Genomic DNA, 19,889 nt, shown 5'->3' with positions numbered 1-19,889 from the left:
GAATCCCTCCATGACCTCGCCCCTGTCTATCTCTGTAACTTCCTCCAGGCCTACAACCCTCCGAGCCCTCGGCGCTCCTCCAATTCTGGTCCCTTGCGCATCCCCGATTTTAATTGCCCCACCATTGGCGGCCGTACCTTCAGCTGCCAAGCCCTAAGCTCTGGAATTCCCTCCCTAAACATCTCTGTCTCTCTACCTCTCTCTCCTCCCATAAGGCTCTCCTTAAAACATATCTCACCTGTTGCGGTATCTCCTTATGTGGCTCGGTGTCAAATTTTGTTTGATAATCGCACCTGTGAAGTGTCTTGGGACGTTTTACTAGGTTAAAGACGCTATATAAATGCAAGTTGTTGTTGTTGCATATATTTCTGGTCACCACAACCGGGCTGGAGAAGAACTTGGAGTGGGAGGGGGAGGATCCAGTTGTCGTGGTCCATGTAGGTACCAACGACATAGGTAGGACTAAGAAAAAGATTCTGCTGAGAGAGTTTGAGCAGCGAGGGACTAAATTAAAAAGCAGAACCACAAAGGTAATAATCTCTGGATTATTACCTGAGCCACAAGCAAATTGGCACAGGGTAAATAAGATCAGAGAGGTGAATGCGTGGCTCAAAGATTGGTGTGGGAGAAGTGGGGTTCGATTCATGGGGCACTGGCACCAGTACTGGGGAAAGAGAGAGCTGTTCTGTTGGGACGGACTAGACCTGAACCATGCTGGGGCCAGAGTTCTAACGAATCGAATAACTGGGAAGGTAGATAGGGCTTTAAACTAAATAAGGCGGGCGAGTGTCCCGGTGGAGAGAAATCTGGAATTCTAAAGAGAAAAGACAAAGAAGCAGTGCAGGAAAGTGATTGGGGTAAGGATAACCAGATTGTGTCAGGAAGGGACAGAGCGTACAAACAAAAGAGTGCACTAACAAATAGGGTCCGGGTAAGAAAGAATGTTAAGACAAATAGGGCCATAGTACAGAAAAAATGTTAAGATGTCTAAAAATGCTAAAAAGACAAATCATAGAAGTTACAACATGGAAACAGGCCCTTCGGCCCAACATCTAAAAGCATTGTACCTAAATGCATGAAGCATTCGTAATAAGGTAGACGAGTTAACAGCGCAAATAGATGTAAACGGACACGATATAATTGCGATTACGGAGACATGGCTGCAGGGTGACCAAGGCTGGGAGCTGAATATCCAAGGGTATTCGATATTTGGGAAGGACAGGCAAAAAGGAAAAGGAGGTGGGGTGGCGTTGTGAGTAAAGGATGAAATCAGAGCAATAGTGAGAAAGGATACTGGCTCAGAAAATCAAGATGTAGAATCAGTCTGGGTGGAGTTAAGGAGCACCAAGGGGCAGAAAACACCGGTGGGAGTTGTCTATAGGCCTCCAAACACTAGTGGTAATGTAGGGGACGGCATCAAACAGGAAATTAGAGATGCATGTAACAAGGGTACTACAGTAATCATGGGTGACTTTAATCTGCATATAGACTGGCCGAACCAAATTAGCAATAATACTGTGGAGGATGAATTCCTGGAGTGTGTACGAGATGGTTTTTTAGACCAGTACGTTGAGGAGCCAACCAGGGAACAGGCTATCCTAGATTGGGTATTGTGCAATGAGAAGGGGTTATTTAATAATCTTGTTGTGCGGGGCCCTTTAGGGAAGAGTGACCATAACATGATAGAATTCTTTATTATGATGGAAAGTGAAGTAGTCCAATCCAAAACTAGGGTCCCAAATCTAAACAAAGGAAACTACGAAGGTATGAGGAGTGAGTTGCCTATGATAGATTGGGAAGCTTCATTAAAAGGCATGACGGTGGATAGGCAATGGCTAACATTTAAGGAACGAATGCATGAATTGCAACAATTATACATTCCTTTCTGGCGCAAAAACACAAAAGGAAAAGTGGCCCAACCATGGCTAACAAAAGAAATTAGATCCAAAGAGGAGTCATATAAAGTTGCCAGAAAAAGTAGCAAGCCTGAGCATTGGGAGCAGTTTAGAATTCAGCAAAAAAGGACCAAGAGGTTGATTAAGAGGGGAAAAATAGAGTATTAGAGTAAACTTGCAAGGAACATAAAAGTGGACTGTAAAAGCTTCTACAAGTATGTAAAAAGAAAAAGATTAGTGAAGACAAATGTAGGTCCCTTGTAGTCAGAAACAGGAGAATTTATAATGGGGAACAAGGAAATGGCAGAGCAATTAAACAAATACTTTGGTTCTGTCTTCACGGAAGAGGACACAAATAATTTCCCAGAAATGCCAGGGAACCAAGGGACTAGTGAGAAGGAGGAATTAAAGGAAATTAGTATTAGTAAAAAAAGTGCTGGAGAAATTAATGGGACTGAAAGCCAATAAATCCCCAGGGCCTGATAATCTGCATCCCAGAGTACTAAAAGAGGTAGCCATGGAAATAGTGGATGCATTCGTTGTCATCTTCCAAAATTCTATAGATTATGGAACAGTTCCTGCAGATTGGTGGGTGGCAAATGTAACCCCACTATTCAAAAAAGGAGGGAGAGAGAAAACAGGGAATTACAGACTGGTTAGCCTGACATCAGTAGTAGGGAAAATGCTACAGTCTATTATAAAGGATGTGATAACAGGACACTTAGAAAATATCAATGGGATTAGACAAAGTCAACATGGATTTATGAAAGGGAAATCACACTTGACAAACCTACTGGAGTTTTTTGAGGCTGTAACTGGTAGAATAGATCAGGGAGAACCAGTGGATGTGGTTTATTTGGATTTTCAGAAGGCCTTTGATAAATTCCCACACAAGAGGTTAGTGTGCAAAATTAAAGCACATGGGGTTTGGGATAATATACTGGCATGGATTGAAAATTGGTTAACAGACAGAAAACAGATAGTAGGAATAAATAGGTCTTTTTCGGGGTGTCAGGCAGTGACTAGTGGGGTACCGCAGGGTTCGGTGCTTGGGCCCCAGCTATTCACAATATATATCAATGATTTGTATGAGAGAATCAAATGTAATCGTTCCAAGTTTGCTGACAACACAAAATTAGGTGGGACTGTGAGTTGTGAGGAGGATGCAAAGAGGCTCCAAGGCGATTTAGACAAGTTGAGTGAGTGGGCAAATACATGGCAGATGCAGTATAATGTGGATAAATGTGAAGTTATCCACTTTGGAAGGAAAAACAGAAAGGCAAAGTATTATTTAAATGCTGATAGTTTGGGAAATGTTGATCTACAGAGGGACCTGGGTGTCCATGTATACCAGTCACTGAAAGCAAACATGCTGGTGCAGCAAACAGTTTGGAAGGCAAATGGTATGTTGGCTTTCATTGCAAGAGGATTTGAGTCGAAGAGCAAGGCTGTCTTACTGCAGTTATACAGGGCCTTGGTGAGACCACACCTGGAGTATTGTGTGCAGTTTTGGTCTCCTTACCTAAGAAAGGATATACTTGCCATAGAGGGTGTGCAGTGAAGGTTCACCAGACTGATTCCTGGGATGGCAGGACTGTTGTATGAGGGGAGATTGGGTCGACTCGGCCTGTATTCACTCAAGTTTAGAAGAATGAGAGGGGAATTAATTGAAACATATAAAATTCTGACAGGGCTAGACAGACTGGATGCAGGGAAGATGTTTCCCCTGGCTGGGAAGTCCAGAACAAGGGGTCACAGTCTCAGGATACGGGGTAGGACATTTTGGACTGAGATGAGGAGAAATTTCTTCACTCAGAGGGTGGTGAACCTGTGGAATTCTCTAGCACAGAAGGCTGTGGAGGCCAAGTCACTGAATATATTTAAGAAGGAGCTAGATAGATTTCTAGACACAAAAGGCATCAAGGGGTATGGGGAGAGAGCAGGAATATGTTATTGAGATAGAGGATCAGCCATGATCGTATTGAATGGTGGAGCAGGCTCGAAGGGCCAAATGGCCTACTCCTGCTCCTATTTTCTATGTTTCTGTGTAACACAAAAGGCCCTAGAAGCAGTGCAGAGAAGGGTTAGAAAGGTGACCTCTGGTGTCAGTTGTTGGTGAACAGTCTCAGTTAAACTCTGAGGGCCTGAAATCCTGATGGTGCCATCAGAACTCAGATGGAGCATGATTACTGTCCATCTCTAGGCAGCAGTGCCGAGACCCTGCCATAAATGGGCTTATGTCGTTAAAATAGGCAGAACTGTGCAGGCTGTGAAAGTCCAGGGAAGGGGTGGGGAGGGGCGTGTTGGGGGGGGGGGGTGGGGGAGGGGGGAATGAGGCCAGAAAACATGTAGAGGTGCGGTTAGCAGGGTAAGAAAAAACTTTGCTGCTGCTTATGGCGGCCACCTGGGCGACAAGGATGACAGCCAGGTTCAAGGAACAGGTGGCAAACTTCAGGGAGCCGGATCTGCATGTCCTCGTAACAGGAGCAGGAGGGACAGTCCGATGGCGGTCAGGCGCCAGAGACCCACCGAGAACTGGGTGCGCACTTTGTGGAAGGAGGTGGCACCCTCTTGATGCCCTGGAGTCCTTTGCGTTGCAGGAAGAATTCTAATGACCTCACCCATGCAGCCAGAATAAGCTGCCTGCTCTCTGTAAGCCCTCGCCTCTTTTCACGTGTGATGCTCCTTCATTCACCATGCTCGCGGCCCCAGAGGGATCAGAGGTGAAAGTGGGATCTTACAGTGGGGAGCAGAGGGTCTGCAGAAGGCGGCCCCCGACTCTCAAGCTCGTGGCCTTCAGATCTCTGGGGGTGGGGCTCCTGCTCTGAAAGGAAAGGTGCTGGATGAGCATCACGCTCACATGGAGACACCATGTACCATCTCAGAGGATCGGAGATAGATGCCAGGGTTCATAGCAAAATTAGGCAGTGTAATCCATTTTGCTCCATTAACAACGAAACTTGCATTTATATAACGCCTTTAACGTAGTAAAACGTGCTTGACAGGAGCATTACCAAACAAAATTTAACACTAAACCACATAAGGAGATATTAGGAGAGGTGACCGAAAGCTTGGTTGAAGAGATAGGTTTTAATGAGCGTCTTAAAGGAGGAGAGAGAGGTAGAGAGGTGGAGAGGTTTAGGGAGGGAATTCCAGAGCTTAGGGCCTAGGCAGCTCAAGGCACGCCCGTCAATGGTGGAGCGATGAAAATTGGGGATGCGTAAGAGGCCAGAATTGGAGGAGCACAGAGATCTCAGAGGAGGTTACAGAGAAGGGGTGAGGCCATGGAGGGATTTGAAAACAAGGATGACAATTTTAAAATCGAGGCGTTTCTGGACTGGGAGCCAATGTGGGTCAGCGAGCCATGGAGCACTGCTGCTGGCTGGTCATGGAGTTATCAAGGACAATAGTCACTGACCCAGTCAGTTCTAACCTCTTAGCTGGAAAGGTAAACGGAGACTCAAGTAAAGTAAATCCTCTGTATGGATTTTGTTGGTTTTGAAGTGGCCATATTAATATAATAACCCATAATTCAGCAGGATAAAATGTTAAGAATTCTTGCACACTAACACAAACTACCCACATCTGTGACACTTAGGGTTAATGGACCCAATGTCATCCAGTTAGATATATTTCAAAAACCACTAGTCATTGATGTGAGGCCTGTGTCTGTTGGGGAAGTTTAAACACATTCCTGTGACTAAAAGCAGCATCTCAATTACCCCTGCCTTCCAAACAATTGTGTATTATTTTCAGTTTCAAAGTGATCTGACCCCTGTTGTCATTACGTTTTGCTACTCATTTATTCTGATGAATCCTGATGCCAATAGCGTTTAGAAAATTAAACCACGGGCATTTGGAAAAGTTTATTTGTTTACAAATGGAAATGCCGCACTGAATTGCCCATCTCCCATTCTAAGAGCTGCTGCCTGAAAGATTACAGATGGCAAACAACCAGGAAAATACGAATCTCACTTTGAAACTGAAAATAATTGTGTTGAAGGGAGGGGTAAGTAGGACGGTGCTGATAGCCATAGGAATGTGTTTACGCTTGCTGGAGTCACACAGGCCTCACATAAATGGCTAGCGGTTGATGAAATATATCTAACTGGGTGACATTGGGTCCATTAATCCTAAGTGCCGCAGATGTGGGTAGTTTATGAAGTCCAGGTCATGCGATTTTATAAACTACATGTATGCTGTTTATATTTTGGGCCTAGTGTGTGGAGCATGAATTATTGGTAGTGATTATAATAATAGCCCACTATAATTCACAACCCTTCACTGGTCAAGAAACCATACAAAATACACATTATAAAACATGGTCCATGCTATTGGGTAGATAGAGAAAAGCTATTTCCTCTGATAAGAGTCTAGAACAAGGGGAGAAAATCTTAAAATTCGAGCTAGGCCGTTCAGGGGTGATGTCAGGATGCAATTCTTCACACAAAGGGGAGTGGAAATCTGGAACTCTCTTCGCCCAAAAAACTGTGGATCCTGGGAGTCAATTGAAAATTTCAAAATTGCGATTGATAGATTTTTGTTAGGCAAGGGTATTAAGGGTTACGAGCCAAGTCTGGTAGATGGAGTTAAGATATAGATCAGCCATGATCTAATGGAATGGCGGAGCAGGCTCGAGGGGCTGAATGGTTCACTCCTGTTGCTATTTTTCTATAACCTTTCTGAATGGCTCCCAAAAGACAGCAATGTAATAAATATACAGTGTGTTCCTCGTTAGAAAATCATGAATTCCAGTAGTCCTGTTAACGAAGACAATAGGCATTAAGGCAATACTTTTAAAATTCCCATTTTTTTGGAAGCTCTCATATAAACCAAATAGATTGGTATCGTATTAGTTCAATATATAGAATCTTACAACACAGAGGGAGGCCATTCAGCCTATCGTGCCGGTGCCGGCTCTTTGAAAGAGCTGTCCAATTAGTCCCATTTCCCTGCCCTTTCCCCATAGTCCTGCAATTCTCTCCCCTTCAAGTATTTATCCAATTCCTTTTTGAAAGTTATTATTAAATCTGCTTCCACCACCCTTCCAGGCAGTGCATTCCAGATCAAAATAACTTGCTGCGTAAAATAAAATCCTTCTCGTCTCACCTTGGTTCTTTTGCCAATTACCTTAAATCTGGTTACCGACCCATCTGCCAGTGGAAACAATTTCTCCTTATTTACTCTATCAAAACCCTTCATAATTTTGAACACCTCAATTAAATCTCCCCTTAACCTTCTCTGCTCTAAGGAGAACAACCCCAGCCTCTCCAGTCTTTCTACGTAACTGAAGTTCCTCAACCCTGGTACCATTCCAGTAAATCTCCTCTGCACCCTCTCCAAGGCCTTGACATCCTTCCTAAAGTGCGATGCCCAGAATTGGACACAATACTCCAACTGAGGCCCAGCCAGCGATTTATAAAGGTCTAGCATAACTTCCTTGCTTTTGTACTCTATGCCACTCTTTATAAAGCCAAGAATCCTGTGTGCTTTTTAAACAGCCTTATCAACTTGTCCTGCCACCTTCAAAGATTTCTGTACTCAAACCCCCAGGTCTCTCTTTTCCTGCACCCCCTTTAAAATTGTACCATCATAATCAGCAAACCATACTAATACCAATCTGCAATACCCTCAACATCTGTCCAATGGTAGCGCATAGTTTTATCATTCCATTGGTTCGGTCTGCTCTAAACGACCGAGTGTAAGCAGTACCCCATTGGTTGTAAATTGATGCTCATCGGATCATCCATCTGGTATAAATTAATTAATTAAAATAAATTAATAAATAAAGAAATGCCATCAATAAAATAAGTATATAATATTCACAGGAATAAGTATTTTGAATGTGCACTGTGCAATCACAGCATCAGTAAGATGCAGAAGGTAGGGTAAGATAAAATAGGATCAATATAACATAAACCAGCATCACCTTGGTGCTCTGTGTAATATCAGAAATACAAGAATTCACAGATAATACACTCAAGAGTGTCCTGACCAATATTTATCCCTTAACCAATATCACTTAAACAGATTTCTGGCCATTACCACATTGCTGCTTGTGGGGCCTCGCTGTGTGCAAATTGGCTGCCACATTTCCCACAAAGGGTGGTGAGTGTCTGGAACGAGCTGCCAGAGGCAGTAGTAGAGGCGGGTACAATTTTGTCTTTTAAAAAGCATTTGGACAGTTACATGGGTAAGATGGGTATAGAGGGATATGGGCCAAGTGCAGGCAATTGGGACTAGCTTAGTGGTATAAACTGGGCGACATGGACATGTTGGGCCGAAGGGCCTGTTTCCATGTTGTAAACTTCTATGATTCTATGATTCTATTACAACAGCGACTACACTTCAAAAAGTACTTAATTAGCTGTAAAGCGCTTTGGGACATCCTGAGGTTGTGAAAGGCGCTATAGAAATGCAAGTGCTTGCTTTCTTTCTGCACACAGAGCACCTGACATGAGAGTGCTCGATGCAGCCTACAATGGGAAGGTGTTCCATTCCCCCAGCATCGACAACACTCGACGATAAGGGCCTAATTCACAAAAAAAAAGCCCGAAGGAACTTCTATCACCCAAGATGAACGCCTTTCCCTTAAAACAAACCACATCTAAATTAAATCTAGTTTCTAATGAAGAATGTGCTGGACTGACTGCAGTCTAAATCCTATGTTGCTAATGTTGCTCATGCCTGGTGAGCCACAAGGAGGCATCAGATGCTACTTTATCTGCTTTTAACTATTCTGACATGGACAAGAATTACAAAAGGAATTGTTCAAATATTGTATTACTTTCTGAAAGTTGTGGATCATTCCAATTGGCAAGATACGTTTTTATTTTATATTTGTAAAATATATGTATTAACATTTGGGTGCCAATGGGGGTGATTTTAAACCCCAAGAACAGGTGGGTTGGGGGCGGGTGGGAGTTGAAAATAGTTGATTTTTGGGTCGCGACCGCAACCCGGCTTTATTTCCCGGTTTAACGTTGATGCGTAAATGTGCAAGCTTCCCACTGGGAATGCCAAGTCCAAACATTTTGCGGTTGCAACCCAAAAAACCAACTATTTTCAACTCCCAACCGCCCTAACCCACCCGTTCTTGGGGTTTAAAATCACCCCCAATATGTTTGATCATAATAATACTTTATGTGTCAGCCGTTGATGGCACTCTTGCCTCTGAATCTGAAGATCATGGGTTTAAGTACCACTCCAGAGACTTGAACACATAATCTCGGCTGACGCTCCCAGTGCAATACTGAGGGAGTGCTGCACTGTCGGAGGTGCCGTCTTTCAGATGAGACATTAAACTGAGGCCCCACCTGCCCTCTCAGGCGGACATAAAAGATCCCATGACACTATTTCCAAGAAGAGCCGGAAGTTCTTCCCGGTGTCCTGGTCAATATTCATCCCTCAACCATCATCACTAAAGCACATGATCTAGTCATTATCACATTGCTGTTTGTTGGACCTTGCTGTGTGTAAATTGACTGCTGCATTTCCTAAATTACAACAGTGACTACACTTCAAAAGTACTACATTGTCTGTAAATGCTTTGAGACATCTAAGGCGCTATATAAATGCAAATTCTTTCTTTCTCTCTGGTGCAACCTATTGTTGGTGTTAATATTTGTCAGAAACAAAATTGAATTCCAGAAACAAATCCATTCAGAATTCACTGTTCCAAACATTTTCACAAGAGTAAAGAATAAAAGAAAGCTGGGAGTGTATGATTATGGGATTAATCCTTTTCTATACAGCCTCATATTGTTTTTTGCATAGAGACAGTTCTATATTAATTTTAGTTGAATAATTCTGTTTAATATGTATGTTTTGGGGAATGGTTGACATCATTGTTGGTACATGAGTAGACTTTAATGCACCATTTTTTTTATTGTGCATCTTCTGACACAATTGTCCACACGAGAGTGAGGCCCTTAATTTTACATAGAATGTACAGCACAGAAACTGGCCATTTGGCCCAACTGGTCCATGCCGATGTTTATGCTCCACACGAGCAGCCTCCCACCCCTCTTCATCTAATCCCATCAACATATTCTTCTATTCCTTTTTCCCTCATGTGTTTAACTAGTTTCCCCTTAAATGCATCTATGCTATTTGCCTTAACTACTCCATGTGGTAGCAAGTTCCACATTCTAACCACTCTCTGGGTAAAGAAGTTTCTCCTGAATTCCCTATTGGATTTATCAGTGACTATCTTATAATTATGGCCCCAAGCTTTGGACTCCCCCACAAGTGGAAACATCTTCTCTACGTCTACCCTATCGAACCCCAACATAATCTTAAAGACCTCTATCAGGTCACCCCTCAGCCCTCTCGTTTCCAGAGAAAAGAACTCCAGCTTATTCAGTCTTTCCTGATAGGTATAACCTCTCAGTTCCAGTATCATCATTGTGTGTCTTTTTTGCACGTTCTCCAGTGCCTCTATATCCCTTTCATGTTATGGAGACCAGAACTGTTCACAGTACTCCAAGTGTGGTCTAACCAAAGTTCTACATAAGTTTAAGATAACTTCTCTGCTTTTCAATTCTATCCCTCCAGAAATGAACCCCAGTGTTTTGCTTGCTTGAAGCCGTGTGCTTTGTTTGCTGATTTTGGATTTATTCTTTACTTTAATAGGGATATCCAGGTGATTTTGGAGCAAGAGGCCCTCCTGGTTCAGATGGCAGCGCAGTGAGTTATCCATGTTTCATCTTGTTCATTATGCTTTCTGTCAGTGCTTTCTGGCTTAAATAGTTGCGGAAAGATAAGAACCATTTATTGGGGTGAAGTTTCCTGTGAATTCGCGTCCAGAGACGTGTAATTGGAGCGAAAGCAAATAGCCAGCGTAAAAGATTGAGAAAATTCTGGTGCAAGTGTGTTATGCACATAATTGCGCTACGCCCAAATTTCCTCGCTTTTTTACACCTATCTATCGATTCCTGCGCCAGAATGCATCTCAGCTCATTGTAATGGCTCCACCCCTGGGCCAAAGAGCGATGGACGTGAATTTCCTGCAATTATGCTGTTTGAAAATGGGTGCAAAATTAAGCCCAGAATTTTAGGTGCAGCAGGAAACAAAATCATTTTTCTGGTGTTTTGTTGTGATTTTTTTGAGCAATTTTTTTAATATATGTATTTATCCTCACTGAGACCCAGACTGCATTTTCTGTTTCTTGGAATGCGTTTTTATAAATCAAATTAAAAACTGAAAAGCTTCCACGATCGCATGTTCGTAAACATGCTGTGCCTATTGTGCACGAATGATAGTTAGAGGGCTGGAAACTTAAGTTTTCAGTCTTGAGGAAGGAATGTGTGATGTGAGTCTGGCACTTTCCTCAGGCCTCAATTGTTTACTCCGATCTCCACTTGTTCATGCCCATTTTTACATTCCAGTGTATGACAATGAGATTAGCAGGAAATTTGGGTGTAAATAGACATTGGCAAAATGGGCGTAACTCTGGGTGCAACGTCCCGATTATGTCCCCACAGGAATTTCCGCTGCCTTGTTTTTATAGCGATGATATAATGCAGAAACAGTGCAATAATGTTTTCACGACATAATGACATGTTTTGATGTAAATTGCATCATTGCACTGTGATCATTCTCAATGCTTCAATTGTAAAGTCTACAGAACAAAACTTCAGTTTATTCAAGATTTTGTACAATGTGGTTTGCGAATCCAGGGCTGATTCTGCACTCCCTGAGGGAAAGCTGAGCTTACAGGGAGTGTGGTAATAAGAGTTTTGGCTACAACGTTGTAACTCGAACTCTGATCCATGGGAGCACAAGATCATGGAATTAACTCTCATTTGTACGGTTCCACATCGTTAAAGAGAACAGAAAACATTCACAATAGCAGCCATTGAGCTTCATGCGTCTTGAAATGTAACAATTCATTTGGTACAATACAATAATCTCCAATGTGAAAGCAAATCTAACATTCTTTCTCCCTGTTTCCAAACGCTACATTATAAAAATTCTAGATTCCAGTTTTTTTTTATTTGTTCATTGGATGTGGGCTTCGCTGGCGAGGCCAGCATTTATTGCCCATCCCTAATTGCCCTTGAGAAGGTGGTGGTGAGCCGTCTTCTTGAACTGCTGCAGTCCGTGTGGTGACGGTTCTCCCACAGTGCTGTTAGGAAGGGAGTTCCAGGATTTTGACCCTGCGACGATGAAGGAACGGCGATATATTTCCAAGTCGGGATGGTGTGTGACTTGGAGGGGAGCGTGCAGGTGGTGTTGTTCCCATGTGCCTGCTGCTCTTGTCCTTCTAGGTGGTAGAGGTCGCGGGTTTGGGAGGTGCTGTTGAAGAAGCCTTGGCAAGTTGCTGCAGTGCATCCTGTGGATGGTACACACTGCAGCCACAGTGCGCCGGTGGTGAAGGGAGTGAATGTTTAGGGTGGTGGATGGGGAGCCAATCAAGCGGGCTGCTTTGTCCTGGATGGTGTCGAGCTTCTTGAGTGTTGTTGGTGCTGCACTCATCCAGGCAAGTGGAGAGATTTCCATCACACTCCTGACTTATGCCTTGTAGATGGTGGAAAGGCTTTGGGGAGTCAGGAGGTGAGTCACTCGCTGCAGAATACCCGGCCTCTGGCCTGCTCTTGTGGCCACAGTATTTATATGGCTGGTCCAGTTAAGTTTCTGGTCAATGGTGACCCCCAGGATATTGATGATGGGGGATTCGGCGATGGTAATGCCGTTGAATGTCAAAGGGAGATGGTTAGACTCATTCCTGTTGGAGGTGGTCATTGCCTGGCACTTTTCTGGCGCGAATGTTACTTGCCACTTATGAGCCCAAGCCTGAATGTTGTCCAGATCTTGCTGCATGCAGGCTCGGACTGCTTCATTATCTGAGGGGTTGCGAATGGAACTGAACACTGTGCAATCATCAGTGAACATCCCCATTTCTGACCTTATGATGGAGGGAAGGTCATTGATGAAGCAGCTGAAGATGGTTGGGCCTAGGACACTGCCTTGAGGAACTCCTGCAGCAATGTCCTGGGGCTGAGATGTTTGGCCACTAACAACCACTACCATCTTCCTTTGTGCTGGGTATGACTCCAGCCACTGGAGAGTTTTCCCCCTGATTCCCATTGACTTCAATTTTACTAGGGCTCCTTGGTGCCACACTCGGTCAAATGCTGCCTTGATGTCAAGGGCAGTCACTCTCACCTCACCTCTGGAATTCAGCTCTTTTGTCCATGTTTGGACCAAGGCTGTAATGATGTCTGGAGCTGAGTGGTCCTGGCGGAACCCAAACTGAGCATCGGTGAGCAGATTATTGGTGAGTAAGTGCCGCTTGATAGCACTGTCGACGACACCTTCCATCACTTTGCTGATGATTGAGAGTAGACTGATGGGGCGGTAATTGGCCGGATTAGATTTGTCCTGCTTTTTGTGGACAGGACATACCTGGGCAATTTTCCACATTGTCGGGTAGATGCCAGTGTTGTAGCTGTACCGGAACAGCTTGGCTAGAGGCGCAGCTAGTTCTGGAGCACAAGTCTTCAGCACTACAGCCGGGATATTGTCGGAGCCCATAGGCTTTGCTGTAACCAGTGCACTCAGCCGGTTCTTGATATCATGTGGAGTGAATCGGGTTGGCTGAAGACTGGCTTCTGTGATGGTAGGGATATCGGGAGGCGGCCGAGATGGATCATCCACTCGGCACTTCTGGCTGAAGATGGTTGCAAACACTTCAGCCTTGTCTTTTGCACTCACGTGCTGGTCTCCACCATCATTGAGGATGGGGATGTTTGCAGAGCCTCCTCCTCCCGTTAGTTGTTTAATTGTCCACCACCATTCACGACTGGATGTGGCAGGACTGCAGAGCTTTGATCTGATCCGTTGGTTGTGGAATCGCTTAGCTCTGTCTATAGCATGTTGCTTCCGCTGTTTAGCATGCATGTAGTCCTGAGTTGTAGCTTCACCAGGTTTGCACCTCATTTTTAGGTACGCCTGGTGCTGCTCCTGGCATGCTCTTCTGCACTCCTCATTGAACCAGGAAGGGAGTTCTAGGATTTTGACCCAGCGACGATGAAGGAACGGCGATATATTTCCAAGTCGGGATGGTGTGTGACTCGGAGGGGAACGTGCAGATGGTGTTGTTCCCATGTGCCTACTGCCCTTGTCCTTCTAGGTGGTAGAGGTCGCGGGTTTGGGAGGTGCTGTCGAAGAAGCCTTGGCAGCTGCAACTTATGCATACAGCAAGGTATAGCTCTCCACAGCAAAGTTCATTTTGGAAATTGAATCAGCGGCTGGTACACACAGTGGCTGAGGTTGTAGCTTGTGTTGCTAGGACTGGATGTGCAGACAGAATGGCACAAACTTGACGTGAACATTCGGGTGCGACCGGGCCTCAATCTCTGCCCATACTAGCGAACGTTCAAATAAATGCTCGTGTGAAACCTACTCGTGATTTGGGGTTCTTATTTACAAAGGACGTCAGTTATCAGCCAACTTTTATGTGTCATCTCCAAAATGCTGTGAAACGACAGCACCAGACCCTCAATACCTGTAAGATAGCAGCTTCCATTTAGTCACAATGTTGATAGATTTTAGCCAAAGGGGAATCGTAGGTTACTGGTAACTGGGTTCTCGTATTGTACTGTGGCCTAAGAAAATGTAAGAATTAATATGAAATTCTTTTTATTTATAGGGGATAGTTGGTGGAGTGGGCCCACCTGGATTTCCTGGCCTCAGAGTAAGTACAAGGCGTAAACACTGTTTCCAGTCTTTACTCTCAGTATTTTCTGTCTATTTAATGTTTATATATATATATATGTATATATAAAGTCCTAGCACTAACTGTTAGTCTGATATTAGCAGCATCACAACCTCTTGTGTCTTTTTTCTTTCGTCTTCAATTTGGCAAAGGATGCCCAAACCACAAATGTTGCTTTCATTCCGCATATGGCAATAATGGCCAGCTGTGCTTTCAATTAGTACCATATACTCCGAAATTGCTTATGGTGGAGGATGTACTATTCCAAGAACACCATAGCAGAAGAAAGGAAAATCCAAAAATGCTGAAAACCTGAAATAAGACTAAAAAAAAAAGATTCAGAATTCAGCGGCAGGTCAGTTATGATCTGAACGAGAGCGATTAATGATTTGAGTGGAACTGATGAGATTCTGTTGAAGGATCCCACCCGAATCCTCAACCTATCCCAAGGGTTCCGTAACCCTGAATACCTTTGCCTTACAAAAATCTTTGACATTTTCAACTGACCCCCAGCCCCAACAGCTTCTTCGGGGAGAGAGTTCCAAATTTCCACTACCTTGTGTGTGAAAAAGTGTTTCCTGACATCACCCCCGAACGGCCTGGCTCTAATTCTAAGGTGATGCCCCCTTGTTCTGGACTCCACCCACCAGAGACAGTAGTTTATCCCTATCTACCCTAAATATCACAGAAAGATCTAGCATTTTTTTTATTCATTCATGGGATGTGGGCATCGCTGGCAAGGACGGCATTTATTGTCCATCCCTAATTGCCCTTGAGAAGGTGGTGGTGAGCCGCCTTCTTGAACCGCTGCAGTCCGTGTGGTGACGGTTCTCCCACAGTGCTGTTTGGAAGGGAGTTCCAGGATTTTGACCCAGCGACGATGAAGGAACGGCGATATATTTCCAAGTCAGAATGGTGTGTGACTTGGAGGGGAATGTGCAGGTGGTGTTGTTCCCATGTGCCTGCTGCCCTTGTCCTTCTAGGTGGTAGAGGTTATGGGTTTGGAAGGTGCTGTCGAAGGAGCCTTGGCGAGTTGCTGCAGTGCATCCTGTGGATGGTACACACTGCAGCCACTGTGCACCGGTGGTGAAGGGAGTGAATGTTTAGGGTGGTGGATGGGGTGCCGATCAAGTGGGCTGCTTTGTCCTGGATGGTGTCGAGCTTCTTGAGTGTTGTTGGAGCTGCACTCATCCGGGCAAGTGGAGAGTATTCCATCACACTCCTGACTTGTGCCTTGTAGATGGTGGAAAGGCTTTGGGGAGTCAGGAGGTGAGTCATTTGCCGCAGAATACCCAGCCTCTAACCTGCTGTAGTAGCCACAGTATCAGACAATCATTTTATAAATCCATATCATTTGTATAACCTGCTTAAAATTAGAAAACTGATTTGACATTGGGTATGGCTTATAGCTTTTACTATTGTAAATGCTTTAGGATCTGGTTACTTATGTTATATTTAGATATAATGCCAACATTATAGGTGCAGGCTTCCTTCAAGTAATCATTACATTTACACAGCCTTCAGTTGTGGCCAATACTATCTAAAAATACCCTGTAAATACATTATCTTCTTACACAACTGCAGCTTCTAATTATCGCTTTAAAGTTTACGAACATTTTAAAATGATTTTGTCAGGATCTTCTTGTAGGTCCCTGGCTGCCAATCAATCCATGGGTGTCTTCCAGATCTAAGAATCGAACAGCTGTTCTGAAGACAAGTTACTCTCTGTGTTTTGAACGGGAATCTTGCCAGCGAGCAAATTATTCATAAAATACTGTTGTTAATTCAAGAACTTTGAAGGAGCTATCCAATTAGTCCCACTCCCCCCCCCTGCTCGTTCCCCATCGCCCTGCAATTTTCTCCCCTTCCAGTATTTATCCACTTCCCTTTTGAAAGTTACTTTTGAATCTGCTTCCACCTTTCAGGCAGCGCATTATGGAATAATCTACATGACCAGGAGTAATGCCAATTGTTTGCTCAATCAGCGCTCTGGTCGAGGGGTGGCTCTGATTATGGCGCTCCTCTATCTTTGTGCTGGCATTCCTGACCAGATGTCACCAGCTCAGGGGATACCCCTTGTCCCCAAGCAGCCAGCCTGACACCCGATGGTCTACGTGAGGTGAGTAAGTGAGTGGAAGCCCTTCCTGCTCATATAAACTCCGGGTTCTTATCATAGCAACTCGCTGTGTAAAAAAATTCTTCTCATCTCCCCCTCCTGGTTCTTTTGCCAATTACCTTAAATCTGTGTCCTCTGGTTACCGACCCTCCCGCCACTGGAAACAATTTCTCCTTATTCACTCTATCAAAACTCTTTATAATTTTGAACACCTCTATCAAATCTCCCCTTAACCTTCTCTGCTCTAAGGAGAACTTAAGTAAATAAAAGGTTTATAGTAAAACCAGCGGAAAAAATACTTCAGTAGACGGTTGATCATTGAAAAAGAGCCTGTATCTTTCAAATTTTAAGTTTTAATCTAATTTTATTCATCCAATCATGAAAATCTGTTGCTCGTGACAACATAAAATGTTGTCTTAAAATATTTTATTGTTTTATCATCAGTCCCTTGAAATGTTAAAAAAAGCAACAAATTTGTCGATCTTGGAACCCGCCCCACTGTTAGACAAAGGAAAGTTTCTTTAGTGAATTGTCTAGTAACTGATTGGATATCAACACGACCTCTGATGATATTTGGAGGACCCTGTTTATTAATCCAAAGGATATAATTCCTCTTGAGATCTAGACATCAGTGGAGTATCTGAGACCCTTACTTCTGGTTCAGTAACTTGGCAAAATTGAGTCGTATCTCAGGAAATGGCAAAAACATGTTTTCAAGACTTCAGTAGTTTGTGGATAAATCTGCAGCAGATGACCGTCTGTCTTGATAATAAATATTCATTCTGAGGAAAGGATGCTTGCATTATGCAATAATCTACATGACCAGGAGTAATGCCAAATTGTTTGCTCAATCAGAGCTCTAGTCGAGCGGTGGCTCTGATTATGGCGCTCCTCTATCTCCGTGCTGGGGTTCCTGACAGATGTCACCAGCTCAGGGGATGCCCCTTGTCCCCAAGCAGGTTTACCAGACTGATTCCTGGGATGGCAGGACTGACGTATGAGGAGAGATTGGGTCGACTCGGCCTATATTCACTAGAGTTTAGAAGAATGAGAGGTGATCTCATCGAAACATATAAAATTCTAACAGGACTAGACAGACTAGATGCAGGGAGGATGTTCCCGATGGCTGGGGAGTCCAGAACCAGGGGTCACAGTCTCAGGATACGGGGTATGCCATTTAGAACCGAGATGAGGAGAAATTTCTTCACTCAGAGGGTGGTGAACCTGTGGAATTCTCTACCACAGAAGGCAGTGGAGGCCAAGTCATTAGATGTATTCAAGAAGGAGATAGATATATTTCTTAATGCTAAAGGGATCAAGAGATATGGGGAAAAAACGGGAGCAGGGTACTGAGTTAGACGATCAGCCATGATCATTTTGAATGGTGGAGCAGGCCCGAAGGGCCGAATGGCCTACTCTTGCTCCTATTTTCTATGTTTCTATATTAAGCAGCCAGCCTGACAACCGATGGTCTGCGTGAAGAGAGGGGGGGATTGACGTTGAGTGAGTGGAAGCCCTTCCTGCTCATGTATACTCTGGGTTCTTGATATGGAACAGACAAGGCTATGTGGGTGCAGTCAATTATGCCATGCATCTAGGGAAAGCCTGCTATCCTGGCAAAGCCCAGAGCTCTGTCTTTCTGCTTTGGGGAGAATGGATGAATTTGTTTCATTTGGCGAGGAGGACATCTATCACCTGCTTGATACAGCAATGCATGGCAAATTGACTGATGTTGCTAATTCCACCTGGAATGACCCTGAGGCATAGAAATTCAGGGCCACAGTAACCTTCGGTATTTTAACTCACGGGCCTAATTTAAATGCCACCCATGTCGGGCGGAAAGTCGACGTCAAGTGGGCGCAAAGTTTTTGCGGCCCGGAGGCCACCAGCCACGCAGGTACGTCTGCAGGATGGGCTGCCGGGCCGTCCCTTCGATTGGGGAGTTTGGTGTTGGGGGGGGGGGGGGCGGGGGGGAGATCGCGACAAGCGAGATTGTGACAGGCGAGTCCTCCCGTTTCCTTGTGGGGCCTGGAGGGTGCATTCCTGCGCCTCCAGGTTCCACAAGGAGAAGTTGAAAAAATACGCAAACATATCTCCAGGGACCTTTTCTGGCCCCGATCTATTCCCGTGTTGGGTTGGCCTGGTGCGAAACTGACTGCTGGAAGATGGGAGATTGCAGCTCCCACATCAGACTCCTGCCCATTATAAGGAAGTAGGTAGTCAGAAATAGCATGGAAATGACAGCTTCAGTTAGTATACTACCCCTAGTGACTAGATTTTTTTAAAAAATTAAATTGGGGAGAAATATGAATAATATTTTATGAGGGAAACTCCAGGATAAGGTTATTTTACTGTCTTATATATTCTTTGAACTATGGGACTTAAGTCTCATTATTCTTGATGGGAAGACACTCATGTGGAGTATAAACACCAGCATGGACCAGTTGGGCTGAATGGCCCCATTCTGTGTAATGTAATTGTACAACTGTCACTCTGTAAAGAAACATAAACCAGAGCAGATCAAATCAATAAATGCAAGACATGTTTATAATGGAGAGAACTCTAACTGGTTATCAGTAACAAGAGTTTTATTTCTCTTTTCTTGTAGGGAGATATAGGTCCTACAGGATTGTCCGGTCTTCCTGGAATTCCCGGACCTCAGGTACATTTTCTAAAGCATTGATTTATTTATTTTTAAATTTCTTGAATCCCCTAAAGTATCTTTTTCTGACATGTGGTTGATATCTTCCAGATGTTACAAAGCTTTTTCTTCTGCCCCAATTCTTTTTGCAGGGTCTGGTGGGAAATGTTGGACAGCCTGGATTGAAAGGTGATAAGGTGATCTAAATATTTCTATTTTTGGATACTTTAATCTATAGGAAACAAATGATCTAAGGCAGCATTTTGCTAGGGAATTGGATTGTGTTGAACACTCAATGGTTGGTTCTAATTTATCAATGTGTAGTTTACTTCCCGAAGACCCCTTTCTAAAGACAGCAGTTCAATGTCTTTTGGTGTGAATCAAACTTCAGGGGAGAGAGGGGAGAAGATACATGTGGAACGAGTTCTTCCTAAATGTGTTCATTGGTTATGAAATCACAAAAAAATGAATAGCATATTCAATTTATGGATTCCACTGTTCTCATGAGTGATGTT

General features: G+C 44.0%; 1 protein-coding gene across 1 annotated transcript in view; it reads left to right on the top strand.

Moving 5' to 3' along the window:
- LOC137325103 (collagen alpha-1(XXIV) chain) overlaps positions 1-19,889 on the top strand; it is a 423,963-nt gene that overhangs the window by 187,772 nt on the left and 216,302 nt on the right. The window contains exons 12-15 of the mRNA XM_067989822.1: positions 10,530-10,583; positions 14,552-14,596; positions 19,342-19,395; positions 19,527-19,571. Of these exons, the coding sequence (XP_067845923.1) occupies positions 10,530-10,583; positions 14,552-14,596; positions 19,342-19,395; positions 19,527-19,571 (198 nt within the window). The remainder of the gene's footprint in view (positions 1-10,529; positions 10,584-14,551; positions 14,597-19,341; positions 19,396-19,526; positions 19,572-19,889) is intronic.

The sequence above is a fragment of the Heptranchias perlo genome, chromosome 9 (assembly GCF_035084215.1).
Source record: "Heptranchias perlo isolate sHepPer1 chromosome 9, sHepPer1.hap1, whole genome shotgun sequence".
NCBI lineage: Eukaryota > Metazoa > Chordata > Chondrichthyes > Hexanchiformes > Hexanchidae > Heptranchias > Heptranchias perlo.
Note: the sequence above shows the minus strand (reverse complement) of the source record. Positions and strands in the feature narration are given on the sequence as shown.